This window comes from Acanthopagrus latus, chromosome 19, assembly GCF_904848185.1.
Source record: "Acanthopagrus latus isolate v.2019 chromosome 19, fAcaLat1.1, whole genome shotgun sequence".
Classification (NCBI taxonomy): Eukaryota; Metazoa; Chordata; class Actinopteri; order Spariformes; family Sparidae; genus Acanthopagrus; species Acanthopagrus latus.
The window spans coordinates 6,051,957-6,079,575 of record NC_051057.1 but is presented as its reverse complement, the minus strand read 5'-3'; the positions used below and the strand labels follow the sequence as shown (position 1 = coordinate 6,079,575).

Genomic DNA, 27,619 nt, shown 5'->3' with positions numbered 1-27,619 from the left:
AACATGATGTCGGTAATCACCGATTGCAAACGGATTACCTAGATGAATGATTCTAATAGTTAATAATAATGTGGGTAGCAAATGACTAATTGTGCAATGCTACAAGACCAACAACGGGGTTGACAAGTTCTTGAGACTGGTCGACTCCAGTGTGTCCCGGATGTTGCCATCGGAAGGGGGAGGTGGAGAATGGGGGTTGCACATAGGGGTTGCAGTCAAAGTTGCCAGGTCTGTTCTAAATCCACATTTATCAACCGTTGGTGATGTCTGTTCCTACAATACCCAATTTCGTGGAAGCGCCATTCGCATAATAATATTCCTGACACCCTAGCTTATCTTTTTTAATATTTTTTTTCCATATCACTGCAATTCCTTCGCATGTGAAAACTTAGTTGGCAAAAAATAAATACTTAATACTTATTCTGAGATATTCATAATCATACATGCATGCATAGAGACTTGCATGTCATAAAACAAGCAACAACACATCATATTAGTCATGATATGATACAACTGCACCGCTCTTTTCCTGAGTACCATTGGCTTTTTCCATACTGGTTACCGTCGAATTATCTGGCAACCCGGCGCGCAACTCCGCTGCTACGTTTTTCTCGGCAGATAGAGACACCGCTGTGTGTCTGAGTGGGAGATGGACTGAGTGAGGGCGCTCTTTCGACCAGTGCTGGCGATAGCATTGAAATTACCCACAAGCTAGGTCGAAATAATTGACGATTTCAGGTCGCCGAATCAACAAGAAAACACAGTGTCGTTATCAGTCTTTCACATCCCACTCCAAACACACTAACACGGCATTGATGGTAATGTATGCAAGGAAACAACCGAGACTCGGCGATGGGTAAACATCTTTTTTTTTAACGTTACTTATTCAAGATTTTTCCTTTTCCTCTCAGCTACGCTTTGACAATCCGCCATTTTTATTGAAACCAAAATAAGTGTCTGGAAACTTACATGTTCAGCTGTTGCAGCACTTTCAGCTATTTGTCGATATTGACATTTGAAGCTTGATATTTACACCAGTTTTCTTTGTATTTGCAGGTGCGACCGAAGAGATTCTCAGCCCTATCAGGTACTTGTTAGCAAACCGTAGTCTGCTAGCTTGCTAGCAGCAAATAAGATTAAAATGGACACTCCAGTTCAGGCTTCTGACGAGCAAAACAGGCCCCAGTCAGTGCCGAAAATAACGTGAAAAGTACATGATTTTGATAGAAATTGCGGCCTGGGCGTTGCAAATGTTCGTTAACGTAAATATTGTCAGATAAGGACGACCTAGACTGAATGTAGTCGTCGAATGCAGCCGCTTCGGAGAAGATACAGGCGAGTTTTATTACAGCTCCAAGCTAATGGTAGCCTCTTACTGTTAGCTCGCTTGCTAGCAGTCCGATTAGGGCCTGACCGCAATCTGTCATTTTAAGGATATAGCTAGCTAAGCTCTCGAAACATCAAAGTGTTCGAAATATATAACGGTAGAAGCAATCTATGGCCAATTGAATTAAATACATTGCGTTAAACCCGAACGAAGGTAAATACTTGTTTGTCTGGCAAATGTGCTGTTTACTTCGTCATTTTAGCAATGATACATTTGTCAGTTTTCATCAAAAGGTATTGCCACCAAGTAAGAAATTAAACACCATACTAACATGACTAATATAGCTACTTGGTAATGTTGAATGAGAGGGAATTGACAAAGATACATCTGCTGCTTTTAGATAATAAAGAATTAGCTCCATGAATAGAGATTAGCTCTGCAAATGAATTCCTGAAATATTGATGCACAAGTAATCTGACATACCCCAAACAGTCAAACTTGATCTCAAACTAGACGGTAGTGCTGCTTTTACAGACTTTCTGATGAGGATCGAAGGATGAACTCATTGCATACGTAAGATAATAGACAGTAATGAGGGGTTGAATTTGTGTCCACAGACTCTCAAATACTCATCCAAGAGCCATCCAGGAGGGGACCACAGGCATGAGAAGATGCGCGACTCCTCAGATGTCACTCCTCCCTGCAAAATGCTCCGGAGGTCTGACAGCCCTGAAAACAAACACATCGACAGCACGGGCCACAGCAGAGCAAAGGCTGTGCACACACACCGGGCCAGGGACAGGGATGGAGGTGAGACGCAGTGGTTTTTGAGAACAGAATGGGGTTAGATTTAAATACAAAACAGATAATGGGGTTACATAAAACCAGACACTTCAACATTGAGACTTTGATGTACAGAAAAGCCTGCTTTATACTCTTAATGTGACATAGTGTTTCAAGTGCTGTAGTTTCGGATCAATCAAGTATAACATAGACGTATTGATTCTCTTCAGAAGCAACCTACCACGTTCACAATCATTTTTATTTTGTTGAGTAACCCCAGATGTCTGTAGTGAGTTGAATAGTGTAGTTTCTGTAATGGTAACCACAGACCTACAGTGTTTGAGAATGCATGCGCACACACGCGCTCGCATAGTAACCAAGCTTTCAGGTGTTGAAGGAAATATTCTGTGAGGAGGAAAGTGTTTCTTTCCCTTGTTAAGGGTTTATGTTTGCATTTGCTCAGCAGCTGATCGAGGTCACTGACAATAGGTCAGGAGTACTTTCCTTCAAGCACATTGTTAATGTTGGCAAGTTGAGTATGGGGCTTTAAGGGTTTCAGGGTCATTACAGACATCGTTTTGTAGTAGTAGTATTTTCTTTCATGATAATATAAACACACAAGAAAGCATTCCCCCGTCTTTCACATTTTGATTCACTGGCAAGCAAACAGAATGATCCATGCATTTGTTAGAATTATGGTGGATGAGAAAGCTTTGTTGCGATGTAAAACTAAGCTTGGCTAAACATGACAGTTAGTGTGTTGAGTTTAAGTTTGAAAAAAATTATTTGTATCACTTTATCAAAGTGATACATTGCTGAAACGTTTGTATGACTTATGTTAAACTGCAGCAACCACTGCTTTGTGTGTGACATCTGTCTACCAGCAAAATGACTTTACAATTTATATATGAATATACAGTATTGTAGAGTCTCCCTCATTGACAGAGGAGCTGGGTAGAGATGTGCTGTTGGTTACTTTGGAGGGAACACAGAGTCGCTATATTTTTTTTATCCACATTTTTGGAGGTGTGGTGTTGCATTTTGTTCAGAAGTGGTTGACATGGCAGTGGTGTCGAAGCCATAAAACCCTGATAAATAAAAATAGACACAATAACAAAATAAGAGCTATCATCATTTAGGCAGCCTTCCTGTGCTATATGTATCCAACAAGTGGAAGACCCGCCATTTACCCTTAATCTGAAGGCTTTTCCGTGTAGACGGCATCAAGCCAAGTTTCTGAAGTCTGCTAGATGTGTGAAAACAGTGCAGTTCAATAGGTTATTTTACAAGAAGGGATAATGGGTAGACTAAAACAACATTTGGAATTAATCTATCAAGGTTAAAACAACAAAATATTCTCTTACATAATTTCAACACCTGATGAATATAACTATTCGATGGCATCTGCAGAAAAGAAGAATATAGACATTAGATAAAATGACTACTTGTGAGGTGAGAGGTGAATGTACTCTGCAGTTCTATGGAGCGCTTCTGCGTCATCCAGCGCATCGTTTTGTTTTTCTGGCCCTCAGCTTCACTGTGTTGATTCAGTTTCACCCCTGTCATTAGTCCTGTTTCAAGCCGCAGTAGGCAGCTGTTCTCACAAGCCAAGCTCTGATATACCCACTCTACACTACCTACTATTTTGTAGCTGAGGACCCAGCTAAGATTTTTCAGGAGTTGGTGAAGATTAAAGAGAACTAATATAGGATTTAGGTATATTAGGTGTCCACAAAAACAATCCCCAAATTAATACTAATGTTGATCTGTGTCTGCTTGATGGGTAGACAAGCGTCACATCTTCGTCACAAGTTGTGTGCATGTGATGATCTTGTTTAGGAGTTCTGCGATACTGCAGGTCGAAAAGATTCAGCAGATCACTAGATGTCAAGCATTGCTGCTAACCTCATTTCAGTTTATGTCTATGTTTTTAACATTTAAAGCTAGTACTCCAAATGGAATATTTCTGTTATATTACAGATATTAATGGAATCTTTCTAATATTAGTTGTTTATTACTGCAGTTACTTTCAAATTTGGAAACTATAATGACATTTGAAAGGGTTTGTTAAATGCTATCGAACCACATCGCTGCTCCATAACAAGCTAGGAGCCATATACGAGGGCCTCATAGGCCTCATCCACCAAATCAGACATTGATGCAAAAACACTAGTCCTCCCCTTAGCCAGTTTCACAAAGATTCAGAATTATCGCCTGAACAAAGGCTTGCCTTTACGCCGCCTTAGTTCACACTGAATGAAGCAGTGCCGGCATAAAACTGTACCATTGTAATTTCATACAGCATACCGTCGTTGTGAAACCAAAAGAGTATCGACGGTACACATCAAAACATTAAGATCTGTTCATTTTTTTTTATTTTCTTACCGTGTTTACCCCGGTTCTCACCTGTTAATCTAATCATGTATCTGTCTACTGTTAATAATCACATGGATGCTGTTACAGTGTGTTATGATTGAAATGTTGACCCATAATGCACTATGGAAAGTGAAAAGTGACATTTTTCACTCTAAATTACATCACATAATCGCCATCTGTAAAGCAGACCCTGCATGGCTCTCACTCGCAAGGAGGGAGGCTTTTTTCTGGGGGAAAGTTCACTGAAGTCTCTGTCGTGAGGGCTGACCATGGCGGTGATTGCTGTTTTTTGGGCAGAAATGTGACCACTAGTCGTTTGGACAGACAGGATGACAGCCCCTTTTCCACATATAAATGCAGTGTTTTTTTTTCCCCTCCATATACGATTCTCCAGCTGCTACCTGCTTCTATATTATTTTGTTTGGTCTTGCAACTTTGCCTTGTGGTTTGAAGTTTGGGACATTTCTCTTTCATTTGATGAGTGAAGGATCTGTTTTAACTGTCAGACTAAGTTTTTCCTCACTCAAATCGACGGTCTAAGGAGAGAGGATGTCGTACAATGTACAGAATGTAAAGCGCACTGAGGCAATGTGATAGTAATTTTGGGCTATATGAATAAAAATGATTTGATTGGACTGTGATCACTATCAGACCTACACACTCCTGTCCCACACGCTGCCAGCATTTCCATTTGCACAGACACGTCTCACCTCTGTTGTGGCTAAGTTTCTACATCCAGTGGCGGGTCAGAGGTGGAAAGAAACTGTCCCCCCTTTCCGCCTCTATTACTTTTACACAGATGGTGAGTGAAATATCTGTTTTAAAGAGGAATAGTGTGTTGTGCCTGTGGCAGTGTCGACCGCAAGGGTGCTGAAAAAAAAAACATGCAACTGGCTGCGGTGGAAGACTTTGAAACCGAACCAACTTTGGAAAGAATGCAACCCGCAAATCATGTTGCAGTGGCTAATCACGTAATGTGGCAATGAGACCAGCAGCATGGATGACCAAAATCACAATGGAGTGTAACATCAGTTTTTAGCGTTTATTTCCTCAGTATGGCCTTTTGCACTAGTGTAAAACACACCGTGATGAAATCCTTTGTATCCTTGTAATTCACTGGATGTGACGTTTGTTTTAACTTATTTGAAGTGTTGACAATCACTGCAGCACCAGCATGCTAAATTATGATCACTACTATGGTGATGACATAGGTGATGAAAAGGCACAGAAGTAGCATGGATAAATGCTAGCATCATGGGGAACACAACAGACCATTCTTAGTTTAACTGTGTTTCACTGATGCTTACTCAATATGTTATGGTGTGTATCCTGGTTGTTATCAGTTAATGTGGACATTTACTTGTAGGAGCGGCATGCTAGTAGCATAGCAACATAGCAGTTTTTCCTGTACTGTTTCAAATTGTGGTTGCCTCTGTGTACCTCCAATTTGTTGCGTCCACCATGCCAAAACTACCTATGGAATGCATGTGTGCATTGTGGAATGCATCCTCCATGTGAAAAATATGTGTATACAGCATAACTACTTGTCCGCAGCTGTCTGTGAACATGTCCGTCCAGGAGTCTAATAAGCCATTTGGAGGGGGCCTGTGGTACGATAGTCAGGAAGAGTAAACATCAGCACCAGGTAGATACACTGGTATTGGTTATTATCAAATGCTCAACTTCTTCTGAGAAAGGTTATTGTTACTTCGAATCCTGTTACAAACCTTCAAGCGATTAAAGCACATAAGGAAACTGATTTGCAAAGAAATTAGAAACATCATTATGAAGCACAGAGCAGCACACATCTGTTGCGTAGTATAGCACTGCATCATTTGGCATGTCAGTAGATACTCACAGTGTGTACAGTACTTTTTTTAAAAGCAAATAAGTCACCACCCCCTTGGATGTTTTCCCCTTTCATTGCTTTTATAAATGGAATCACGGTCAATGTAATTTGGCTTTTTTGACAAGAATTTACGAATGGAACCCTTTTATGTCAAAGTGGAAACAGATTTTTACAAAGTAATGGCAATTAGTTAAAAATATATAATGTAAAATAAGTGATTACTTAGATATTCACCCCCTTTATGGTGACTGACCTAATTCAGCAAAGGTCCAGCAAATTGTTGCTAGTTGTCTCACAATTAGGGAAATGGAGATTACCTGAGTGAATGTTTCCCAAATGATTGTAGCAGAAAGACACCTGTGTCTGGAAGGTCCACTCACTGGTTAATCAGTATTACTGGCTGCAATTACACCATGGAGAAAAAAGAACACTCCAAGCAACTCTGTGATAAGGTTATTGAAAAGTAAAAGCAGGGATGAACCAAAGCCTTTCCAAGTCACTCAACATCCTGTGGAGTTCAGTAAAATCCATCATTAAGAAATGGAAGGAATATGATGTGTAAATCTGCCTAGAGCAGACCATCCTCACAAACTTATTGCAAGGAGATGACAAGTGAGGGAGGCCACCAAGACAACTATGACTACTCTGAAGGAGCTAAAACCCTTAGCAGCTGAGAAATTCTATACCAGTCAAAACTTTATGGTAAAATGGCAGAGAGAAAGCCACTGTTGAAGAAAGCCTTATTAAATCTTGACTAAAGTTCACCCAAAGGCATGTGAGAGACTCCAAGGTCCACTGGAAGAAAGTTCTGTGATCTGATCAGACCAAAATGGAGATTTTTGTCCATCAGACTTGATGGTACATTTGGAGGACACCAAGCACTACACATCACCACGCCATCCCCACCGTGATGCGCAGGGTGGCGGTAGCATCGTGCTATGGGGATGTCTCTCTGCAGCAGGCCCCGGAAGGCTTGTCAAGATAAAGAATAACATGAATGCAGCAAAATATAGGGAAGTCCTGGAGTACAAACGGATTCAGTTTCCAACTTGGGAGAAGATTTATACTCCAGCAAGACAATGACCCCAAAGCATATAGTGAGTGGCCGAGTGAAAGCCCAGACCTCAATCCAATCGGAAAATTTGTGGCTGGACTTGGAAAAAGGCTGTTCGTGCCAGATCCCTGTGCTACATGACAGAACTTGAGCAGTCTTGCAAAGAACAATGGTGTAAAATTGCAGTGTCCAGATGTGCAAGCCTGATTGAAACCTAACCACACAGACACAGTGCTATGGTTGTGACCAAAGTTGCATCTGCTAAATACTTGAATGGGGTGAATACTTATGCAATCACTTATTTTACTGAATTCTAAACTTTTGTCAAAAAAGCCAAGTTACATTGACTCCATTTATAAAAGTAATTCAAGGGGAAAATATCAAAGGATGTGTAGAATTTTTTTAGGCTCTGTACTAGATATGCCACAGAGATTCTGAAACAAGTGCTCCTTTTCTTGAGGGCCAGCATGTATGGAAAAATATGGACTATGGCATATTGTGAGGTAACGTGCGTAAAGATGCCACCAATATGCAGGCTTACATAGAACTCGCTGGACGTCTTTTGACGCACCTTTTAGTTCAATGGTTTAATGTTTTCACTGTATATTCTGCTGGAGTAAAAATGCATCATAAGCTGTTAGAAAAGCCAAAGGTGTTCATATTTTAGACGTTGTTTTTTCCCATCCCTCCCACTCTCTCTCAGTCAACAGTTTCAGTTAAATTCAGGCTTTGTAACATTAGTTCAACAGAGTAACTTTAGAGATTTGCAGGCACAGTCTTTAATTTGAGTTGAAAAGCTAGCAGTAGCTGTTTGTTTGATATCAAGACATGTGATTTAGTGGATTATATTGTTGGGATTGGTTCTATTTACAATGACTGATGAGCAGTTCTGTGCCTGAACTGGCCAGGATTACTTCTGTTTCACATCCCGTTACATTACGTTAAAAGCCACTCTTACAAACCATTAATGTTTGTGCATATTTCCAGGGCAAGGAAGATCCTAAAGTGTGCGATTTCATGAATATGAATATATTGATAAGTGGCTGTTTTTTGTTTTGTCTTTTCAGTGATAACGCCACATTGGTAAGCACAGTATTAAGTGACAATAACAGAATGGTTTCTTTGCCTGGCTGGCTGCTTTCAGTACCTTTGTCGCTATTGTGAACAAGGTGATGGTGTTGTGTTATATATCCGAGACCAGATAAACTGTAAACACGTAAGATGAGACAGGTCTGGCAATGCAATAATACATATGACTTGAATGCCACACTTGTAAGCCTCTGGTAAACCCAGCTGTTCCAGTCTTTAATGTTACCCCTGGACTGCAAAGATTTAAGGTTAGCCCATATTTACTTACCCTATCGCCAAATTAATGCCTGGAAGATATTTCATGGAGTGGAGAGTTACTTGATGATGAATAAATATCTCTGATGTAACGTTGGTCTTTATATCTTACATTACTGAACAGCAGTTGCCTGTCTGTGTCAGTTCACTTTAGATTAAGAGAAACAGCTACATTAAGATATTTTCATCAGAAGTGGCCCACAAATGATAAGGTTGACTTGGCGTATCCTTCATGCAAAATAATGACGCACTCCCCTGCGGTCGGTGGATTCTGTGCAGCAATCTGGAACCGTTTGAGTGAAGTTCAGCTGATAACAATAGTCTGTAGAAGGTCCTATCGCTGCTTATTAATCGGTATTCATACCATTACAACCTAGATTCCAAAAATGTTAGGATGTTGTATAGAAATTATTATTTTCTATTTCTATTTTAAACAAAAGACTGTGAATGTGGTGTTGTGATAAATGTGGTGTAGTTGTAAATGTAATGGTAATAATATCATGAGTGGGTGTTAAAGGGGCATCCTTTCAAAACATCTTTTGTCATTGGCATCTGGCTGATATTAGGACCGTTGTAGTAACCACATAGTGTTGTCCTGCATTTTGGGACACAGCATGGAACAAAAAAATAAAACGAACACAAAGAGTATAGTCAGGTTGCGAGAGGAAGACTCATCTCTTGCTCTCTTGGATCAGTCATGAGATGTCTCCATTTAAACTGTCTGAACTAGTTATTGCTGATAAACCATCCACCAAATTTATGTCACTACACTACCTATTTTGCCTTAAATGTTTTGAGATAATTTTCGTGTTAGTATTAGCTGCAGTCGCCTGTTTGTCTACTTGACATTTTCAGAAACAAATGTTATTGTACTGTTTAGCTGTATTACCATATTGTTTGTTACCTGCTGGCCACCTTACTGATTTCTTTTTGGAAATAGACAATGAGTCAAAACCTAGTACATCCCCCATCAAGCTGGTTTGTTTATTGTACCTGTGCAGTGCAGTGCATTGTAGTTGTTGTATTTTTTAAAATTGACCAGACAGAGCAGGGAAAAGGGGCTCAAAAGGTTGAAAACATGCATGTTCTTCTACTGCATGGACATTTTTTTGCAAGGGCCATCTCAACATTGTGAAATATGTTTTTAAGTAGCTCTTCCAAATTAGAGTGCCAAATGTCCAATATCATGGGCTTTTTTTTTTTTTTTTTTACATACATGTGGACAAAATGTTGACGACGTACTTACAGTTGACTGCATTATGAATTTTCTCCTATGAGAACATGGCAAAATCTGTTGTCAAGGCAAAATGGTGGTTGCCACTATGTCGCTCTTTTCTCCCACGTTTAAAGTGCCAGTGCTATGACCAAAACTTGTTTATCTTTTTTCTACATTTATAAAATGAGATCAGAGCAGAAGATTGATGTGAGTTGAAGTGTTTCTGCTTGCATTTCTTTTATTTTTCTATTTACATTGTGGCACTATGATTTATCAGGCATTCTTCGCACTATCTGACATGCTTCAAGATTGGTATTGTACAGTCTGACTTGGTTTGAAACAAAAATCCCTTGCAAGATGGTTGTTATCATGCAGTCCATATACAGCTTTAGAAAGTTATGCATCACTTTTAAAAAAGGGGTTACAGTATTATTTGTTGTCTCACCATATTTTACTAGGAGGGATATTTATTTTCTGCTGAACACACATTTAAAAGTGAAAACTCAGTTCAGTGTTTGAACACCTTTTTTTTCCCCTTTACATTTTTGTGAGGCAACACAACAGTGAGCATTTGTGATCTCAGGCAAGTGTGTGCATTATCTTGTCCGTGTCATCCAGGCTATTCACACCTACGTCTGTAGGCTTGGGAGTGTCTTGTTCTCAGCTGTTACTAATGGTGTCTTTTTCCCTTTCCCTGTGTTTTGTTGCAGGGACCAGTTATTCTCCACAAGAAAATTCTCACAACCACAGTTCCCTTCATAGCTCCAACTCACATTCTAACCCCAGCAAGAACTCAGACACAGTAAGTTTTGCCTTAATCATGGTTTAATCATCTTTCCAGGACAACAGCGTTATTGTTTTTGTGTACTCTTGATGCAAAGATAAAACCCCTTTAAAACATACCACCGCTTTGACAACAATCATGACAGCTAGGAAAATTGTATATTATATCGTCAAAGGAAAATTGCGATCATTTCATGGCAGAAAGTCAATAGGTTAACATTGTTGTCTTTTCATTTCCTCTTCAATTAATGAAAATACTTCCATTATTAAAACAGATAAAATGACCCCTCTAGCATTATTGAAGTTTGTTTCCCATCCTTTAATGTAAGGTCTGTTCTAATGTGCTTAAGCTGAAATTTAATCTGTTTTTTTTGTTCTCCCCTTACCTTCATTTGTTAGATTTTAGGCAAAAAAGCAATCCCCAAGTCATAATTTGTTTGTCAAAAAATGTGATCTTATTAATGATATGAAAAGCAAGGTTATGTTACAATGCTTATGTTAAAAGAGACACAGATTAAATCTGTATAAAAAGCAAGATGCAGTATGAGAGTAAATTGTGTGACACAGCCATTCCTTTATCTGCAATCTAATATCCACTGAGACAGTTTCTATGTGTGTATCACCACAGAGAAGGCTTAGTGATACTGGTTATGTTTGGTTATTTTCAGTCGGCCCCTTCAGTAATGGATAGGAATGGATATTTACCATTTTACAATATTGATGTAAACAACACAATGAAAGTGGAACATTGTAATGTGAGGCACTGGCTTACAGTCACACTAGAATTTATGTTTTTAAATGGCAAACTGTTTCACTGTGGTTACCTGAAATAAGCCTTTCCTCCCACACAAAAAGCTTCTGTGAAAACAGTGCAGCTATAATAATCTGCCATCCACAATATCTCTGTACATTTCAGGTTAGATTACAAGCGCTTGCATCAGATCTCCTCTACGCGTGCGCGCACACACACACCCACACACACACACACACACACAGAAACTGGTTTCTGTCTGGCTGTCCTCAAATACCTAATATGATCTCTCTATCTCAGCCTTACGAACCTGGTGATGACTGGTCGGAGCACATCAGCTCCTCAGGAAAGAAATACTATTACAACTGCAGGACAGAGGTGTCCCAGTGGGAGAAGCCCAAAGAATGGCTTGAGAGGTAGCTATAATCCCTTTACCCAAACCACTTGACAGCACTCACTTTATCAGTGTCTTATAAAGGTTGGATATGTAGGTAACATCTGTTTGCATCATACTTGTATCCATGTTTCACAGAGAACAGAGGCAAAAAGAGGCAACAAAGACTGCTGTTGTCAACAGTTTCCCCAAAGACAGGGACTACAGAAGGGAGGCTATGCAGGCATCAGCAGCCCCTGGCTTCACTGCTGCTAGTAAGTGTAACAACACATACTGTACTCATTGGTCTGCTGCCACTGTTAATAAAGAACAACATGTCTACATACTTTCTTTCTTGGCTTGGCTGGCCCAAAATATTGAGTGTAATCCATCTTTCTCATCATCTCTCTACAAGTCTAACTAAAAGCCTTGAGCGTGAACATTATTATTGGTTAGGTCAATGATGACTATTGATGAGCTGACTATTGGCTGATGAATGCTAAGGAATGCTTACCAAAAGACTGAGACTATAAAACGACTGAACATTGCATGCTGATGTGGCTTTGAGCAACATAATGTGTCCTTGCACCAAAACAAATCTGTTGATTAAGCTGAATGGACCACCACATTGGACCAGGTCCATTACAGTCTTGGCCACTAAGTGGTGACAGTCGGGAGATGAAATGATGGCGTGTGAGTTGGTGAATTTTAATCAATTTTCTGCTGATCAAATCGCTGCCTGTTGTTGTCATTAGGAAAACATAACTGAGCATGTGGCTAGAATTGGGACCAATGTTCATGGGTTGTAATGTAATACTATTCGTGAGGTATGAATGCAAAGACACAGTTCCTGTCAACCTGCTAACCACATTATAAATACACAAGGCAAAATGTTGCTGATGGACTTTTGTTTCTGGTTTGTCACAGTCGCACATGAAATTCAGTTTTTAAGATGGATTGAAGGAAATGAATAGTGTCTGGTCTTTGTAGGCTTCATCAAGGTTTTTTTCCCCAGTTATAGTTTTACAGACTTACATTGGACTCTAACCCTAGTGCCAACAAAAAGTGCTCAGCATTGTATGCAGTAGTTGCCTAGCCTGATTCCTTTAGGTACAGCTGTCTTCTGTTGTTATAATGAAATTAACATCCTCTTCAACAAAGCCATGCAGAATATTTTTATTGTGAAATGCTACTCTACTGAGTTACACATGATGACGCCAAATACATGCCACTCTTCTTGAAACTGTTTCTGAGTAGCTGTTGACCACTTCCTCTGAACTTCACTCATTATACTTGGAGGAGGGTGACTTAGTACAATTATTTCATCATAGACGGACAACATACAAAATCAAAAATATAAACATAAAACTCAAGTGTTTTTTCCACATTCATTTATTTGTGATGACCTGTCAGTCCACCAGTCTGTTAACCAGTTTTAGTGGGTTGAGTTGAGCCATGCCCAAGGTAGGTGCTCTCTGGAAAGTGGGTCCAAAATACTCTCAGCCTTCCTCCAAGCAGGCTGCAGTGATGTCATGCAACCTAGGGCTGGTGTGACGTGTCAACTTAATGCTACACAGGGAAATGTCTGTTGTGTTCCCACTGAAGTATTTATCCATGCTAAATAACATGCCCTGATTGGCACCTTATACGAATGGTCACCGCAATTTGAAGTCAGGCAGCATTTTTCCAAAAGTTTAGTTAGTCCTGTTTACGTTTTGTCACCACCCAAATTTAATATATATTAGGATTGCACGGATTACCAGTTGAGGCTGATGATGATGATAAAATATTGAAGGATAAATTATGTTCTCAAATGTTATTTTGGGTAAATTTGTAGTATTGTCGAGTAATTAAAAAAGTAAACAATAGATTAATCGATTAAAAGAATAAGTTAGTTGAAGCCCTAATAGTGACTCTATAATGCTATGGTTAAAGAAATGTAAAATAAAGAAAATGATTACATACAACAGCTTAGAAAATACATTAGTAACACGTATGAGCAAGTTGCAGACTGCAGCATGTCTGCAATATATACATACACATATGGGTAAATAACTGATACTTTTAGTCCGCTGGATATTTAGCTATTCATGAATTCTGCATCAAGTATAACCACACTTGTGAACATTTGGCTTTCTCCACCATTGCCACTCAGAGCTGGTTCTGTGTCTCTGTCTGTGCCGGTGTGCGTGTGTGTGTGTGTGTGTTAAGTGACAGACAGGCAGTGAGAGCCCACTCTGCCCCTGGCACAGAACAGGCTCCAACACAGAGTTCTCTGTTCAGGATAGGGAATAGTGAAAATCCATCATTGACAAATGCCGTACTTTTTTGCAATACCCTTAGCAGAAATGATAACAGAGCTTATTGATACTACAGTCCTTCTAAATGTAGTCCCGGTGCCCCCTTTAATACCGGGTTTTGATACCCATCCCTGTTTAAGAGCTGTGTTGAGTTACTGCCAGTAAAAAGCCAGCATTACAATTGATTTTGGGGCTCCATTATAAAAGTCTTTTTAAATAGCGACATGCTGAGACAAACCAAGCCAGCACATGTCTGTCATGGAGAAATGGATGGCATACCAACTTGTCTGTCGCTCCGTAATTGTACTGTAACATTTACTGACACTAGTGAATTGTCAATGATAAAAAAGAAATGACATAAATAAATTCACACAATGTCAGTGATCCTCAAATAACGACTCTAAACAGTTTGTAATGCCTGAACAACTGCAGTCTGTTTCAGTTTATGCAGCGCAGCACAACAGACTGACTAAACTGTACATTTGAGGGCACATTATAGATACACACAGTGTGGGTCATTGCTTTGGGACACTCCAGAGGCTGATTCATTGTCGTCATTGTCATTGACTTTTCATTGTCCATTTTCACAAGTTCCAACTAGGAAAACTTATTGCTCTCATACAGTAGCTCTAAATATTAGCTCTGATCTTTCATTTGCGTTTGCAGTTCAGATGGCAATATTACTGCATGATTCCCATAAAAAGACAGATTTCCATGTACCTGCATCCAAGCTGTTCCTTTTATTTTGTTGAAACAAAGTATATACTTTCATATGGCTCTTTCTTATTCTGCATATGCTATCGCTACATTGGCCTGCCACTTTCCTTGCGTTAGCAGGTGAGTCTGTGACGCTGTGCTGTGACAGCAGAACCTTGTGTACAGCCAGCTGAAGTGTGTGCGAGATGTAGCCCATGCTTGGTACCTCCATATCATCCATTGCTTTTTTCATATTCCTTACAGAAGATGAAGAAAACCCTGATCCTCTACCTCGGAGATGAGCTGGTTATCCAGAGCAATTAATTTAGTTGCCTTCCCTGTAATATTTTATCGTACCAAATGTGTAGTATTAAATGCAGCCCTTTTATCACCCCCTCGCAAAACGGTCATATTGCAGGTGATACATGTTGCAGTTGGACTGCTTTCGCTTTCTACTTTATTTCCACACTGCAGACATTTTATCTACAGGTTTGACAGTAATGTTGAATGTGCATCTGAGTTCTGCCACAAATTGCACTATGACATAAAAAAGTTGGCCTTGGGTCCACGTTCAAAATTGTTTGAAGTGAATTAGTGATTGTCTTGTGACAGAATTTCATGTGCCTCTGTTGATCTCGTCCTTCTTGCTCCCTTTACAGAGTCAGCCCAGGTGGAGAAGCCTGCAGCAACCCTTGCTTCCCAGTCATCATCCTCAGGCTCAGGGAGCTTGAACGCTTCATCAGGGCCCCCTGGATCATCTGCCTCTACGGTGCCCGTGTCCCCAGTTCTGCAGTCCCCCACCCCTCCACTACTTCAAGACCCTACTCTGCTTCGCCAGCTTCTCCCAGCACTTCAGACTGCCCTGCAGTTAAACAATGCTAGTGTGGACATGGCGAAAATCAACGAAGGTAAGAAAAATGCACCTTCAGTTGGTGAAAGGTTTTTAGTGAAAAACTTTGATGTGGCACCTCATGCATCTTGACTGTCTGAGTCTTAATTTAATGTTCCAACACAAGGAGCAGCCTTACATACTTACAGGCTCTGCCATCCACTGTAATCATTAGTAATTGTAAGCACAAGCTAATTTATCAGATTGCCTGTTTTATTGAATCTCTGGTCTGTCCAAGTGGTGTAGCTGTACATAGCTGTCTAAGACTGCAGAGACACTGGCACACGCGCTACTCAAATCAGATGGTGACAGTACTTGGTTTTGCCTTGGAGTCAGTTTTGAAACAAGGATCAGTAAGGTGGCCAGCTGTTAACAAAACAATATGGTATTACAGTTAAATGATACTGAAAACATTTTAGGAGAGAAATACACCATGAACAGGGTTGTGGTTTATATTTGACCAGCACTCCCCAGTGAAAAGGTTTGATCAGATGTTGGAACAATATGACAATTCTGTTCCCCATACTTTCTCTATTTCAGCTAAACAGTATGCTAAAATATGTGAAAGATTTTCAGGCAAGAAAAAGGCAGTACAGTAAGAGCATTTTGTTTTTGTTTTTTTATCAGCACTGCCTAGTTCAGACAGGTTGATCAAAGTTTGTTGGGGCACGCCATACTCAATCTGAAAGTGGGACCATACTACTTTTCCGTGAATGCACTGATCTAAAATGCCAAAAACAGATTTTGGAGGCTTTTGCTATCATTGGAATCTGGGGCTGCAGGCAATTTGTAATACTAAATGCTATAATCATAGGCAGCTTCTTTCTTAAAGATGATTCACTTCTCATTCACAAGGCCTCTTCAGTTCTTACTACTTACAGAGTCATTAAGGACATAGGCCACCTCCTAGGAGTTCAATATTGAATTTGATATAGGTCTTCAAAAATACACATTTAGCAAATTGAACAATCAATTTGGGTGATTGTAAGAAGCTGTGTCAGTCAAATTTGACGGCTGACTTTTTGGGCCCATTTAAACGGATCGTGTGAAAACAATTTTAGTATAAAGTGTATGTCACTGCTTTGATCAGGAAGAAAACACAAACTATCACCTGCTGCTCTCACCCAAAAGCAAGCCCACAATGAATTAGAAGCTGCAGTAAGAAAGGTGTCAGTGTCCACAATCGATTGTGCTTTGCATTTCCATAAAGTGCTGTGCTAGAAAGAAGCCCTTGTTCCAGATCTGGCACCTTAAAACTTGACAAAAGTTTGCACATGTTCACAAGGAAAAGGAAAAAAAATGTAGGAAGGAATACTCTGAGACTGAGCTGTTTGGCCACAATGACCAGCAATATGTTTACCTACTGTCCAGCATGGTGGTGGTAGTATTATGCTGTGGGTCTGTTTTCTTGTCAGTGGATCTGCCGCTCTTAAGAAAGTAAATTGTGTCATGAAGAAGAAGGATAATCTCCAAATTCTTTGGGAAAACCTAAAATCATTAGCTAGAAGATTGGGTCTTTGTCTCAGTTGGATCTTCCAGCAGGACAAGGATCCCAAACACACATCCAAATTGGTAAAGGAATGGCTAAATCAGACCAGAATTGAGGTTTTGGAACGGCCTTCATAACATCCAGACTTGAACCCCATCAACAAATGTAGTTAAACTTGACTGACGCTGTCAAGAGGAGTGGTTAAAAATTCAGCTGGATGGCTATCAAAAGTGCTTAATGAGATGAAAATGGCCAGGGATGTTTATCCAAATAATAGGATTACTGTTTGAAAATGTGACCAAATCTGCTGGGTCTAAAAATACAGAGGACCTGTAATAAATTCATGATTGAAACAAACTTCATCACAGAATAATTAGACTGCTGTGATATACATGTTTTTTATAAGTGCCTGTAAACCTTTTTACCTTTGACTATATGGGTAATGCTTTCATTGTTTCCCACTAATTAACGAGACTCTGGCAGCCCGCCTTAGTCTCAGAACTGTTTTTCACTTGTCATAAATAGCGCTGAAGATTTATGACAGATGAACGTTGAAGGACATTTTGTGCTGTTGCTTCAGCAAAGTATCTTTAACCCCCTGTTGTACACACACATACCCCAGCACGAGGCCTCACAAATTACAATGCCTCCCCCTCATCTCAAAGCTGTGTGTCAATGTTTACAACTTTAGTGAGGCGGAACTAGGTATATGTGTAAAAACATTCAGACTTGGAAACCACAGGTTTAGACAGTTGATCCTGTAATAGTAACATCTGTCTGTCCGTCCTGTTAGCCTAGGAGGCAGTACTTGTCTCTATCTCTCTGTGTTTAATTTATAGCCAGTCCCAGTGCAAAATTACGTAACATTTCTAAATTCATAAAAAGGCATTCTCTCCACTGATGTGCTCCAATCACAGGTGTAGATATGAAACATCCACCGACAAAAATCATGTATATATTTGTTAGAGATAAAAGTCAGCCCTCTCCACATATCCTCTCCTCTTCTCCTCTCGACCTAGCTCCCCCTTCTCCTCCACCACATTCTCCTCCCCTCCTGCAAGTGAGAAATAAAATTCAGCAGCGGTGGTCATATTTCAGCAGTTGAGGTGCACCGTTGCTAGGTGCATATAGGGGAAGCAATGCCGCTGACATTGTATCTACATTTTTTAAATCATAAATAATGTCTGTGCAGGGCGCAGGACAAAAAGCAATGTGGAAAAAATGAATTGTATATGCTGATGTTGCTTTATCATAACCATCATTCCATACCATTCAAATCAAAGTAGTTGTGTCCTAAGTGGAAACATGCCGACTCAGTTTCTTTGACCGTGGCCTGTTCAAACTAAATTACATTTTTATAGAATTTGTTTATAAAGAACACATTATTGAATTTGACTGTGACGTTTTCAGTGATGTGGAGCAGAAACCAATGTATCAGTGTACAAGCTAATGGTGTGTCTGTTTGTCTTTCTCTAGTTCTCACAGCTGCTGTCACACAAGCTTCATTACAGTCGATGCTCCATAAGATCCTCACTGCTGGACCATCAGCTTTCAATATCACTACTATCCTCTCTCAAGCTGCTCAACTCTCAAACCAAGGTAAATGAAGCATGTCTGTTCCCCCACTCTGTACAGATGTAGTCTGTGTGTGTTTTATATCTTCTGCGTTTCCTGTATTTTTCCTTTGTGTCAAATAGTTTTGGTGAAGAGTATCAGCTAGCAGAGAATCCATTTCTATAAATGACAATTAAAGTCTGAAATATTTGATTGATCAGCTATGCACTGTAATATAGTGGTTTTCCTGCTGAGGGTTGAATGTAGTATATGATATTGACCTCTTAGATTGCCTTTCCTGTTGTTTGTTTACCTCAAGCAGCTCAGCAATCGAACCAGTCACCGATGTCGTTAACATCAGACGCCTCGTCGCCCAGGTCTTATGTCTCACCACGGATCAGCACACCACAGACGAACGCTGGCGCCCACAAGCCCCTCCTCAGCACACAGCCTGTTATCTCGCAGCCAAAAGTAAGGCACAAAAACTGCATTCAACAAGCTTATGCATTAGCCAGTAGGGTGGGAAAAGAAGACAGCTGGATTAATTTTTCCCCCAGGACTGTCTCTTATAAGTGAACATTTTTTCAGTATTGCATGGTTTCATGAATGAAGGATGCTCTGATGAATGCCTGGAAGGAATATATTTTAAATACATGAAAGCTTTTATCTGCGGAGAGTATCTGTTTTTGATGCAGCGTTTCTAACTTGCTGTGTTTAGGTGAGCACGGCATCGGGGAAGCAGGCGTCTCACCCCCAGCCCACATCCCAGCAGCCCCTCACCAGCGATAAGCAGCACAGTCACGATGCCTCTACGGCCTCCCCGCGCACCCTGCAGCGCCAAGGGTAAGTACAACGACACAAGTTACAAAAGAATAAGCAGCTCGAGAAATCCCGCAATGGGCAGCCATTGACAGTAACTGAGAGCATTTGCTTCTTTGTATTTGGGTCCTGAGAAGTCTGATACATGAAGTATATTTATTGTTGCTGTATGGAATGAAACTGTTGCTCTTGGACTGCTGAATTACCGCATGCATTAGACTATAAGTGAAGGACCTTTGTCATCATTGTTTAATATACACTATATTACCAAAAGTATTCGCTCACCTGCCTTTACTCATTCTATGAACTGAAGTGCCATCCCATTCCTAACTCATAGAATTCAATATGATGTCGGTCCACCTTTTGCAGCTATTACAGCTTCAACTCTTCTGGGAAGACTGTCCACAAGGTTGAGGAGAGTGTTTATAGGAATTTTTGACCATTCTTCCAAAAGCGCATTGGTGAGGTCACACACTGATGTTGGTCGAGAAGGCCTGGCTCTCAGTCTCCGCTCTAATTCATCCCAAAGGTGTTCTATCGGGTTCAGGTCAGGACTCTGTGCAGGCCAGTCAAGTTCATCCACACCAGACTCTGTCATCCACGTCTTTATGGACCTTGCTTTGTGCACTGGTGCACAGTCATGTTGGAAGAGGAAGGGGCCCGCTCCAAACTGTTCCCACAAGGTTGGGAGCATGGAATTGTCCAAAATGTTTTGGTATCCTGAAGCATTCAATGTTCCTTTCACTGGAACTAAGGGGCCATGCCCAGCTCCTGAAAAACAACCCCATACCATAATTCCTCCTCCACCAAATTTCACAGTTGGCACAATGCAATCTGAAATGTACCGTTCTCCTGGCAACCTCCAAACCCAGACTCGTCCATCAGATTGCCAGATGGAAAAGCGTGATTCATCACTCCAGAGAACGCGTCTCCACTGCTCTAGAGGCCAGTGACGGCGTGCTTTACACCATTGCATCCGACGCCTTGCATTGCACTTGGTGATGTGTGGCTTGGCTGCAGCTGCTCGGCCATGGAAACCCATTCCATGAAGCTCTCTGCGTACTGTACTTGGGCTAATCTGAAGGTCACATGAAGTTTGTAGCTCTCTAGCAATTGACTGTGCAGAAAGTCGGCGACCTCTTTGCACTATGCGCTTCAGCATCCGCTGACCCCTCTCCGTCACTTTACGTGGCCTACCACTTCGTGGCTGAGTTGCTGTTGTTCCCAAACGCTTCCATTTTGTTATAATAGAGCTGACAGTTAACTGTGGAATATTTAGGAGCGAGGAAATTTCACGACTGGATTTGTTGCACAAGTGGCATCCTATGACAGTTCCACGCTGGAATTCACTGAGCTCCTGAGAGCGGCCCATTCTTTCACAAATGTCTTGTTTCACAGTCTGCATGCCTGAGTGCTTGAATTTATACACCTGGGGCCAGGCCAAGTGATTAGAACACCTGATTCTGATCATTTGAATGGGTGAGTGAATACTTTTGGTAATATAGTGTATGTTTGTGTGTATCAATGAAAAGTTTCAAGATATAGGACATGAGAACGCAGTCTATATTTTTTATATAAGAAAAACCAACAGGAAAACATCATTTCAGAAATGTGCAACATATTTACCACACGTTAAGAGATCCCCTTTTTAAAACCACCCTCCCATCCCTCTGCTCTGAGTGTAGTATATGAAATGCAAAGAATGCAATGGACTGTAATGTGAATAAAGATTTTATTTTATAATCAATTTATAACGCATAGAGGATATGTCTGGGAATATTTTATTAAGTTTTGTTTTAGAATAGTGATGTCTGTGGAACACCTGGAGCTGAATGAGACAATGCTTAGACTTGATAGCGTAAACATCCTTTTATTGGGAATCTTGATCCCTTGCTCATTTACCCAAACAGCGTACCTTCTATAATAGCAGTTAGGACTGACAGATTATGAGTCTAAGGGGAGTTTTGCAGAAAAAAATTAGGAAAATTACTCCTCTGGACTTAATACATTTCTTGCCACTGGGCAAATAATAATAAAAAAAAAACACTGGTTCAATATTGGCTAACAGCATTTATTCACTTTGCTGTTATCGTCTCTTCAAACACAATGCTGCACTGTTGTGATGAGTGGGTCGTAGCATGATGTATATGTTCAAATGTTGTGGCTGCATCTCACTGTGAAGCGCAACACTGTGACATGGAGTGACTGATTTAAAAACAACGCTCTCACCTTCATTGAGTTGAATCCTGTAGGTTAAACCAGACGTATTTTACATCACAGACGTGGGTCATGACATTGTGATATTGACTCTTACATTTAAGTTGAGCTGATCAAGGCCATGTGGAATGCTGTGCTCCACATGGCCTTTGTGCTACATAATATCTGTGTAAACACAAAAAAGTGAAAACTATTTCTAGACTCAGACTGGCATGTTACAACAGTAGGTGGGCAATAATAAGTCCATGTCAATGATGCATCAGATAACAGAGCAGAACATTCTAAACATGTGTTAGGAGCTTATTTTATTTTGATAATATAGTTCAGAACTGAAGAAGCTGTAAACTGATGACAAGACCTAGTGGTGCTAGAGAAAAATGTATAATGTTGTTGAGGGTGGATCACTGGAAGCAATGTCAGCCGATACGATCATTGATCAGAAGGATGTTTTTCATTTTCATTTCATTTTCTGTAGTTGTTTTTTTCAGTGGCATACTGAAATCATCATTATGTTTATGTTAATCATCAAATGTTTAGGAAATAATTATATTTTAATCATTTTACATTGATTAAAAGAAATGGGTTCAAAACTAAATAAGAATGTTACCTCTTACTGGTTTAAAAAAAAAAAAGGAAATGGGACAGATAATTTAGGACAAATTCTGTCCCCATCTTACTTGTCTTAGTCTTTGTACTGAGGTCTTTGTGCTGTGAAGCAACTGCTCCACCACCTGGTCATTGCTTGTATCTGGTTTCTTCAGACTGGTAAAATGTACACAGGGGCTAAGTGCCAGTAAGATCAAACTCCTAGTACTTTCAGTTACCAACAGTACTCAGCTGAAGTGCTTCAATACATTTATTTAATGGAAAATTGTTGTGTTGTTACATTTAACTCCACTTCAGTCCAATACATCAAGTTCTTCTGAACAGAAGCTCTCAGTTCTGCTGTGTTTTGCTCCAGTGTAAGCTGTTAGTGCAGTCAGGCAGTTAGCTGTCATCTCAGTTACATGTTAGCTGCAGTTACAAGGGGTTGCTAGTTGGTTTGTATATATACCAGTGTGTAAAGGTTGCTGTGATTCACGTACGATCCTGCTAGCACCAGGACATGTGAATAGACAACCTGCAGAGTCGAACAACATTCAGTTATTGATGGAAACATAAAACCATGCAATTGCACGCTATTGCATCAAAACAGGTAACAGACACCTGCATTTTGTGTTCAGCTGTAGTTAAACTCCAGTGGTCATGGTGTCGCGGAAAAAAGGAATTTGGCATCCTAACGTTGCTGCTGCTTGATTGGTCCGCTTTGTGACAGGTCAGCAGTGTCTTCATATATAATTTGTCTCAGCGCTTACATGCCTCTTTCCCTGTGTGTTCATTGCAGAAGTCAGAGGAGTCCCTCTCCCGGTCCCAACCATGTCACCTCCAGCAGCAGCAACGCTCCCAACTCTGCCTCAGCTCCCCCCACCGCCTCAGCCACCCGGCCCTCCTGCACCTTCACCCCCACCCTCGCCGCTCACTTCAATGAGAATCTTATCAAACATGTACATGGTTGGCCTGCTGAACATGCAGAGAAACAGGTTTGTACGGTAACACTCGACCATCGTTTCTCTTGGTTGCAATACAAAATACAATTCTTGGCAACAGCCATTAAAATAAAATCTGTGTGGCATGTTATCAAGGCATCAAGACTTCGTGAAGAGGCTCACACCATGGGGAGCATCTGTATGTCTGAGAACTGCACCGAGCTCAAAAACCTGCGGTCCTTGGTCAGAGTCTGTGAAATACAAGCAACATTGCGTGAGCAGAGGTGAGAACAATATTTTAGTTTAGTCCTAGCATTCAAAGAATACCTCAATCCAAGTGCAAACACTTAAAGCAACTGTTGTGTCGGTTTTTCCCACAGGATACTGTTTCTGAGACAGCAAATCAAAGAACTTGAAAAGTTGAAGAATCAGAATTCTTTCATGGTCTGAGAACTTCTGGTCGCGAGTCGAAGCGGGCGTTGAGGGGGAAAAGAGGGGAAGACCCATTGCACATAGTTGGAAGGGGAGAGCAGTTCATCAGTTGCTCTTGAGCCCAGTCTCAACACACAGGAGCTGCAGTTGGGTTGGCTTTGGACCGTTGGGCTGGGAGAACCAAGGGGGGACACATGAAGAGCTGTTGTGGGAGGAGGCGGAAGGGTGGGGTGGTTTACAAGATTCGTTTTTTGTAAAGACCCACAGCGGGAATAAAAATGTAGATTTCTTGTAGATGTTATTATCTATGTTGTAAATATGTTTTGTAGATTGAAGCCATGGAAAGCCATGCCTATCAAAGCTTTTGACATCCAAACTAATCAAACGTCTAGGCGGCTACATTCATTAGCTAGCCTTTTCCGTCATGTTAACTCATCTGCAGTCTTCAAGCTTCATTTTGTCATAGATAATTGAATCATCGAGCGAGTGTGACCTGCATGTAAACAGAGGAGGATGTTTGAAGCCATTTATTTACACAGAAGCCTAGCATAAAGCATAACACACTGGTGTCAATGTCGTTCCTTTTTTTTTCTCAAATATCGGTAATCTGAGTACTCTGTCTAGTTTTCTCTTCCTGTAACCTCGACTCAGGCGTGACAAACATCCCCTCTCTGCAGGTCTGTCATGGCTGCTCACAATGGTTCAGTGATCTATTTGCAGCTTTCTGGTGGCCCTGCATGTCCCAGTCTGAAAAAAACAGTGCCTGGTGGTGTGGTGGAGTGAGTGATTTAAAAAAAACAAAACAAAAAAAATATATAAAATGAAGAGATGTGACGCCGTGCTGCTTTGGACCATTCCCACTCCCTCATACCCCCCCCCACCCCGGCCTCAGCCCTGCCCTGCCACACTCTCAACACTTCACACCCTCCTCGTAGTTAGGTTTTTTTTTGTTTGTTTGTTTTTTTCCTTTGTGTTCCAACAATTTTTTTTGTTCCTCTTTTTTCCCTCCTGGTTCATTCCTTTGTACAGTCACTAACATTACAGTGGAGTTTTAAGAAAGAGGACACAGAGTAAGAAAGGTTTTATTTATAAGAGTTGTAGTAACGAGCAGTAAATCACAGTGACGTCGACACGTTTTTAACTCGCACCCGGTTAAAGGAGCAGCGTATTACAGCTCGCCGCAGATCGGAGGCAGATGTACGTGGATCACCTCTTTTGTGTCAGAGCAGGGCAAAACAGGAGGTCACAAGGTCAAATGTGAAATGTATGTATTGTAATAAACATGTGCAACTAAAGCGAGCACTGGTTATTTTATTGGAGTTTACTAGGTTTGGTTCATACGCTAGTGCCTTGTTGAAAGTCTTAAGTGTCACGGCCTCATCCACCTGCGGAGCTCCCGCCCGTTTTCTAAAAGTCCTTTTTGACGCCAAGATAAGATGTTTGACAAGGCGTGCCACACACGGGTTTGGTTTTTCTAGCACGTCCCATCCCTCTGACTGGGTTTTGTTCCTCACTGTTGATGAGCAGGGTACTCGGCTGCAAAGGTCTGTTTTTATTTCCACCATATTGAGTCTGTAGCTGAACTGCACCACACATTCAGTAAAGGTGACCACATCATTGCTTTGTATATTGTTTCCTGAAGTATATTGAGAAATGAAATAAAATATGCCTCTCCAGGGCTACGTTGTTCAGTTTTTGATGGTCCCTTTAGTTTCGAGTACTTGTCCCTTTGCCTCAAAGGATGTGTTTTTTTTTGTTTTGTTTGTTTTTTAAAAGTAGAACATGCCTGGCTTGTCTTTATCAGTTTCAATGAAAGTAATTCTGGGTAGAAATGAATCAATTCAGATCAAAAGAAAAAAGATTTGAAAAAACTTGATTCTGAAGCTTCTGTTTTTTATTTGATTGGAATAGATAAAGCAAGAACTTCTTAATGTGTTCATAATCAATTGCAACATTTGCTGGATTTGAATAAATCTTTGGTTAATTAAAAAGAGAAAAAGAAAAAGGAGCAAGCTCTCCTATACTGACCTACAGGTTACTGTGTGACCTCTGCTGCCCCCTGCTGGTGATTGAGAGCTGCACTGCAGACAGTCTGACCTCTGTTCATAAGATTAGTTTTATCAGATCAAAGACAAGCATCTCCAGGTATGTCCTCCAGTCTAGACATGCAAAGCCACTTTATTTACATTCAGACATTTTGAAAATGACGATCACTATGCAAATAATTTCACATGGTTATGAGAGAAGCTTTCTGTTAGTATATCGATGCGTCATGTGTTTAAAGAGCTTAAGAGGAGAGCTAGGCTTTGTCCCCTCTAATTCAGATAACTATTAATGAATTTGGACAAACTGACTTTCTAAACTTGGACCACAAAGATCGGGCATTTATTTATGCACTCAATAACTGATCTAACATGGTTTTTTCTGGGCTTTTTTTTTTTAACACAATAAAAGCTTTAAAATGACGCCCACTCCTCTCTCATTAAGAATTGCAGAATTAAAAAATATGAAACAAGTTCAAAAGTTGAACTGCTGGATGTAAAATGTCTCCTACCGCACTGTAAGGTTTGTTTGTTTTTTCCCATTCTCAGTCTTAATTTCTTCACTGTTTGTACAGACTCAAACACTTTCCAGAGAAGTCTGCAGGTGCTGAGTGCTGCCTAAACCCACAATGCACCCAGTCCACAGGGCACACTCCACTGATATATCTACCCATGATTCATTGCAATATGGATGTGAGGTTTATGGAGGTTTTTTTTGTTTTTTTTGTTTTTTTTTAATTACTGACTGGGGGGGAAAAAAACATTTTATGAAAACCTTAGTTGAGTCTTATAGCTCAGGAATAATATTCAACAGCATCATGATAACAGTGTATGTGCACTGGAGGCGTGGCTTCAAGTTTCCACGTCATATTTGCATATGCTGAACATTGGACTGGATCGGCTTCCAGACTACTTGTGCAGTCACAAATCATGCCTGTACCCCCGCCTCTTAAATCAGACTTTCAATGATAACCATCAGAACACAAATGTTATGACTGGTTTCACATAAGTGTAAACTATGTTTTTTAGCATTACAGTAATCATCTGTAGTTATATGTAAACTTTTTGGGGTCTTTAATGCGAACAAACGGTGGATGACATAGAACAGTTAGGTAAAGCAAGTCAGTGGAATATAATCACATCAGTGTCATTTGTATGAATGACAGATTTTATTGTAAGTCAGCCTCCATTCTAAAATATATATATGCTTAAATAATGCAACTGCATCACTTAAATGCCAGACTATTGCATAAAGTGCACATTTTGTCATAGCTGTTTGTTTAATTGAACGAGCAGTCCAACTGACGATGACAATTTTATTTTGAAATGCTGTTTTGAAAAACTGTAGCTGTAATCATATTCAATTTCATGACACATAATAACATGTCATCATGTGATGTTTGACCTAACTTTAAACAGCTGGTTTTATTTTTTGTGTTTTACAAGATTTCAGGTTAACATCTGGAGTGCAGCGATATGACTCAATGTATGGTGGCTGTTTAATGCTTTATCTCTCCTGTCTCGGTCCATGGTCATAACACCTTACACCAACAGAGGGCAGCACCATAATTGTTTTTGGTTTTTTTTTGGTTTTTGGGGGTTTTTTTGTCAAATGAAGATTCAAGCTGTTTAAAGTCATGAGCACAGTAAAGAAACGTGTTTCCCTGTCCAGTGAAATTCCTCCTTTTGCTGTCCACGGAATGGCAACAATGTAAAGAGAAATATAGGCCTATACCACAAAAAATATACAAAGTAAGGACATTTTAAAGGCAGCATGTGAAAAATAAATTAAAAAGCAA

At 40.3% G+C, this 27,619-nt stretch overlaps 1 protein-coding gene across 2 annotated transcripts; it reads left to right on the top strand.

Moving 5' to 3' along the window:
• The first annotated feature begins 596 nt into the window (after positions 1-596).
• On the top strand, positions 597-25,472 carry waca (WW domain containing adaptor with coiled-coil a). 2 transcript variants are annotated; one of them, XM_037079282.1, is made up of 13 exons: positions 597-856; positions 1,057-1,087; positions 1,945-2,137; positions 10,660-10,751; positions 11,784-11,899; positions 12,016-12,131; positions 15,512-15,760; positions 18,707-18,829; positions 19,104-19,255; positions 19,503-19,627; positions 23,205-23,400; positions 23,503-23,630; positions 23,727-25,472. In XM_037079282.1, the coding sequence occupies exons 1-13, from the start codon at positions 816-818 to the stop codon at positions 23,794-23,796; spliced, it is 1,632 nt and encodes a 543-aa protein (XP_036935177.1). In that variant the 5' UTR covers positions 597-815; the 3' UTR covers positions 23,797-25,472. The 2 variants fall into 2 exon arrangements, with proteins under 2 accessions (XP_036935177.1, XP_036935179.1); XM_037079284.1 differs by having other exon boundaries at positions 598-856; positions 19,107-19,255.
• Positions 25,473-27,619: the final 2,147 nt, after the last annotated feature.

Bases quoted from the DNA above. Each gene is read 5' to 3' on its own strand.
- waca (XM_037079282.1), top strand. From the start codon at position 816: ATGGTAATGTATGCAAGGAAACAACCGAGACTCGGCGATGG. The intron at 857-1,056 runs GTAAACATCTTT...TTGTATTTGCAG, and splicing joins CAACCGAGACTCGGCGATGG to GTGCGACCGAAGAGATTCTC. The intron at 2,138-10,659 runs GTGAGACGCAGT...GTTTTGTTGCAG, and splicing joins GGCCAGGGACAGGGATGGAG to GGACCAGTTATTCTCCACAA.